This window comes from Coptis chinensis, chromosome 6 (genome assembly GCF_015680905.1).
Source record: "Coptis chinensis isolate HL-2020 chromosome 6, ASM1568090v1, whole genome shotgun sequence".
Lineage (NCBI taxonomy): Eukaryota > Viridiplantae > Streptophyta > Magnoliopsida > Ranunculales > Ranunculaceae > Coptis > Coptis chinensis.
In genome coordinates, this window is record NC_141461.1 from 75,017,884 (window position 1) to 75,021,037 (window position 3,154).

The following is a 3,154-nucleotide window of genomic DNA, read 5'->3' on the forward strand; positions in this document are numbered from 1 at the left end:
AAGACTCCTCCATAGTTTCCCACCCCCTCTTGCACCGACCCATCAGTGTTAAGAACCACTGTACCCACCTCTGGCTTCTCCCATTTAACCCATCTTTCCTCTTTGTGTATGACTCTTACCCCGATTCCCAACTTTGCCAACAACAATTTGGTTCCCACATCTTCCTGGACTGATTCCAGTGTTTTCCCCATGTAAATCTTCATACTATTTAGGACCTTTTAACTTACCTCATCAGCTGCTTTAAATTGGTTTTTCTTTAACCTCCAATTTCACTCAGTCCAAATGGCTTGCACTGTTGTGCAAATGAAAGCTTTAATCACCTCTGACACCATGGTATTCGTTCTACTTAATCACATTAAGTAGTACCATTCATCATGGGATGCTTTTATTGTGACTGGTAGTCCCATAGCCCTCTTGAACTCTTCCCAGACTAACTTAGAGTAGGAACAATAAAAAATAGATGGGCCGAACTTTCCCCATGGTTTCCACACAAACAACATTTTGTAGTACTTATAACCTTTTCGCCATCAGTCGATTCTGTGTTGGAAGGGCTCCGGAAAACAATTGCCAAACTGTGAATGAATGCTTTGGGGCTGAGTACTTCCCCCATACTATCTTGAACCATTTGACTTTACTCTTCACATTCTTTAGGACAAAATATGTTAATGATGTAGAGAATTCTCCTGAGCTGTTAGGTGTCCATGTAACCTGGTCCTCTGTGATGTAGGCATTAATCTCCGTGTTCATAATCCATTCCTTTACCTTGCACTCCTGTTGATCAGTGATTATCCTTGACCAGCCACCATCAGCTATCACTACTGACACCTTTGCATCTTCTGGCCGGGACTGCATGTGCTAGTAGAGCTCTGGCTTGACTATTGAGAATAAGTGGGCCTGAACACCATGGGTCATGCCAGTACCATTGCCATTTGCAATACAATATCTAATGAACTTCCATGATATCTCTCTGTTTCATTATGCCTCTCCACACCCATGAACAGTCCCTCGGGGCTTTGATGGTCCAAAAATGTTTTTGCTTGATGTGATGTTGCCATGACCATTTGACCCATAGACAGTCTGATTTCTATGCAAGTTTAAAAACCAGACCACAATATGCTGCTTTATTCCAAACTCTAGGGTCAACAAGGCCAATCCCTCCGTGTTCTTTATCTAGTCTGAGGGTCGCACTACTCGCATGATGCATCTTCTTTTCCATTGTTTGGCCCTGCCCATATAAACCTGTTGCATAACTTTGCCACCTTTTCTATCACATTCTTAGGAAGAACAAAAATTTGAGCCCAGTAGGTTTGAAAAGAAGATAGGATTGATTTCACCAATTGCACTCTTCCGGATCTGTTGAGATCTTTGTTCTTCCAGTTAGATATTCTAGCATAAATCTTCTCTATTAGCGGCAAACATTCTCTGATGCCAAGTCTCGTTGCAGTGAGGGGGAGACCTAAGTAGGTAATAGGTGGAGCGACCACTAAGATATTCAAAACTGCTGCCAACTCTAGCCTTTCTGCTTCATTCATGCTGCCTGTGAGAAGTGTAGTCTTATCATTGCTGAAATGAAACCCTGTTGCATCGAAGAAAATTTTCAGAGTATCCCTTATGGCCTTCATAGATTCGATATTGCCTTTACAGAAGAGAAGCACATCATCCGCAAAACAGAGGTGTGATATTGCTAACTTCCTGCACTTTGAATGAGCACTAATTCTGTTCATCTGCAAATCTTGGTGGAGAAGTGAACTCAAAATTTCCATGACAAGTACAAACAAATACGGAGATACTGGATCACCCTGCCACAAACCTCTTTTTCCTTCAAAATAGCCTTCCGGCATCCCATTCATCATAATTAAATATGTAGGAGTTGCATAGCACATTTTTACCCATTCTATGAACAAGTTAGGAAACTTGAATTGGCACAAGATGGCTTCAAGAGCTTGCCAAGAAACAGAATCGTACGCCTTTTTAATATCAAGCTTGATTGCACATCTCTTCTGGCCATGCTTTCGAATACCCCCTTAATAGCTCATGAGCTAAGAGAAGATTGTCTTGAATAGACCTCCCCGGTATAAAAGCTGATTGGGAACTTGAGAATAGCCCAGAGATGCAAGTCTTCATCCTGTTGGTTATAACTTTCGACACACATTTATATATTATGTTACAACAAGCTATGGGTCGAAAAGAGCCAACTGAAGATGCATTTTTCATCTTTGGAATGAGACAGAGGAAGGTGGAATTTATACCTCCAATAATTTTCCCGTATGCAGGAATATATACTAGATAGCTCTGATAAACTCTGCTCCAATAGTATCCCAACTTTCTTTAAAAAAAACAGGCATTATATCCATCAGGGCTTGGTGATTTATTATCCTCCATATAGAACAAGGCTTCCTTGATCTCTGATGCAGAAATAGGGGAGATTAGAGAGATGCTTGTATTCTAATCGATCTCCTTTACTGTGAGATTATTTAGAAACCCAGAGTCACAATATGCTTCGGAGGGCACTCCCAAAATATCATAATAGAACTGGAGAAAAGCAGCTGCTACTTGATCCTTCCCCTTTCTTTTTGTGCCTTATGCATCTGTTATAATCCCTACAAAGTTTTGAAATTTTTTCTCCTTTAGCGCATTGAAAAAGTATGCACTACACTAATCTCCGAAGCATAACCAATCAATATCCATTTTATGAAAAATGTCTGCTTCCTCCATTTTAATCAAGCTACATAGCTTGTCTCGCAACTCAAACTCTTGAGCACTAAGGGAACAATCCAACGGATTCCGATGTAACAAATCTTGCACTGATTGGAGTTGCGTTCTTGCTTTTTCGACCATCCTCTGAATATCATTGCTCAAGGATCTTGCCCAACCTTTCAACATTGCCTTCAAACATTTCAGTTTCCTTGTCAACATGAATGGTGGGCTACCATGTTTTGCTATATCCCAACACTCCTTGAGAGAAGCATGGAAATCTTTGGGCAACAACCAAAAATTACAAAACCTGAAAGGGGGGTGGCTTCTACTAGCACTAAAGAACGACATAACCAAAGGGCAGTGATCTGATATTCCCTGGGTTAAAACTTCCACACTTGTGGCCAAGGTTAGAGATGTTCAGGCAACATTAACTAAGCATCTATCCAGCTTTGACCAT

At 40.9% G+C, this 3,154-nt stretch overlaps 1 protein-coding gene across 1 annotated transcript; it reads right to left on the reverse strand.

Annotated features, from left to right (window-relative positions):
* Nucleotides 1–510: 510 nt before the first annotated feature.
* On the reverse strand, nt 511–852 carry LOC147494454 (uncharacterized). The gene has a single exon (XM_086568141.1). It carries the CDS (start codon nt 850–852, stop codon nt 511–513), a length of 342 nt encoding a protein of 113 aa, XP_086424267.1.
* Nucleotides 853–3,154: the final 2,302 nt, after the last annotated feature.

Excerpts from the sequence above, each read along its gene's own strand:
- LOC147494454 (XM_086568141.1), bottom strand. The coding sequence starts at position 852 with ATGCAGTCCCGGCCAGAAGATGCAAAGGTGTCAGTAGTGATAGCTGAT.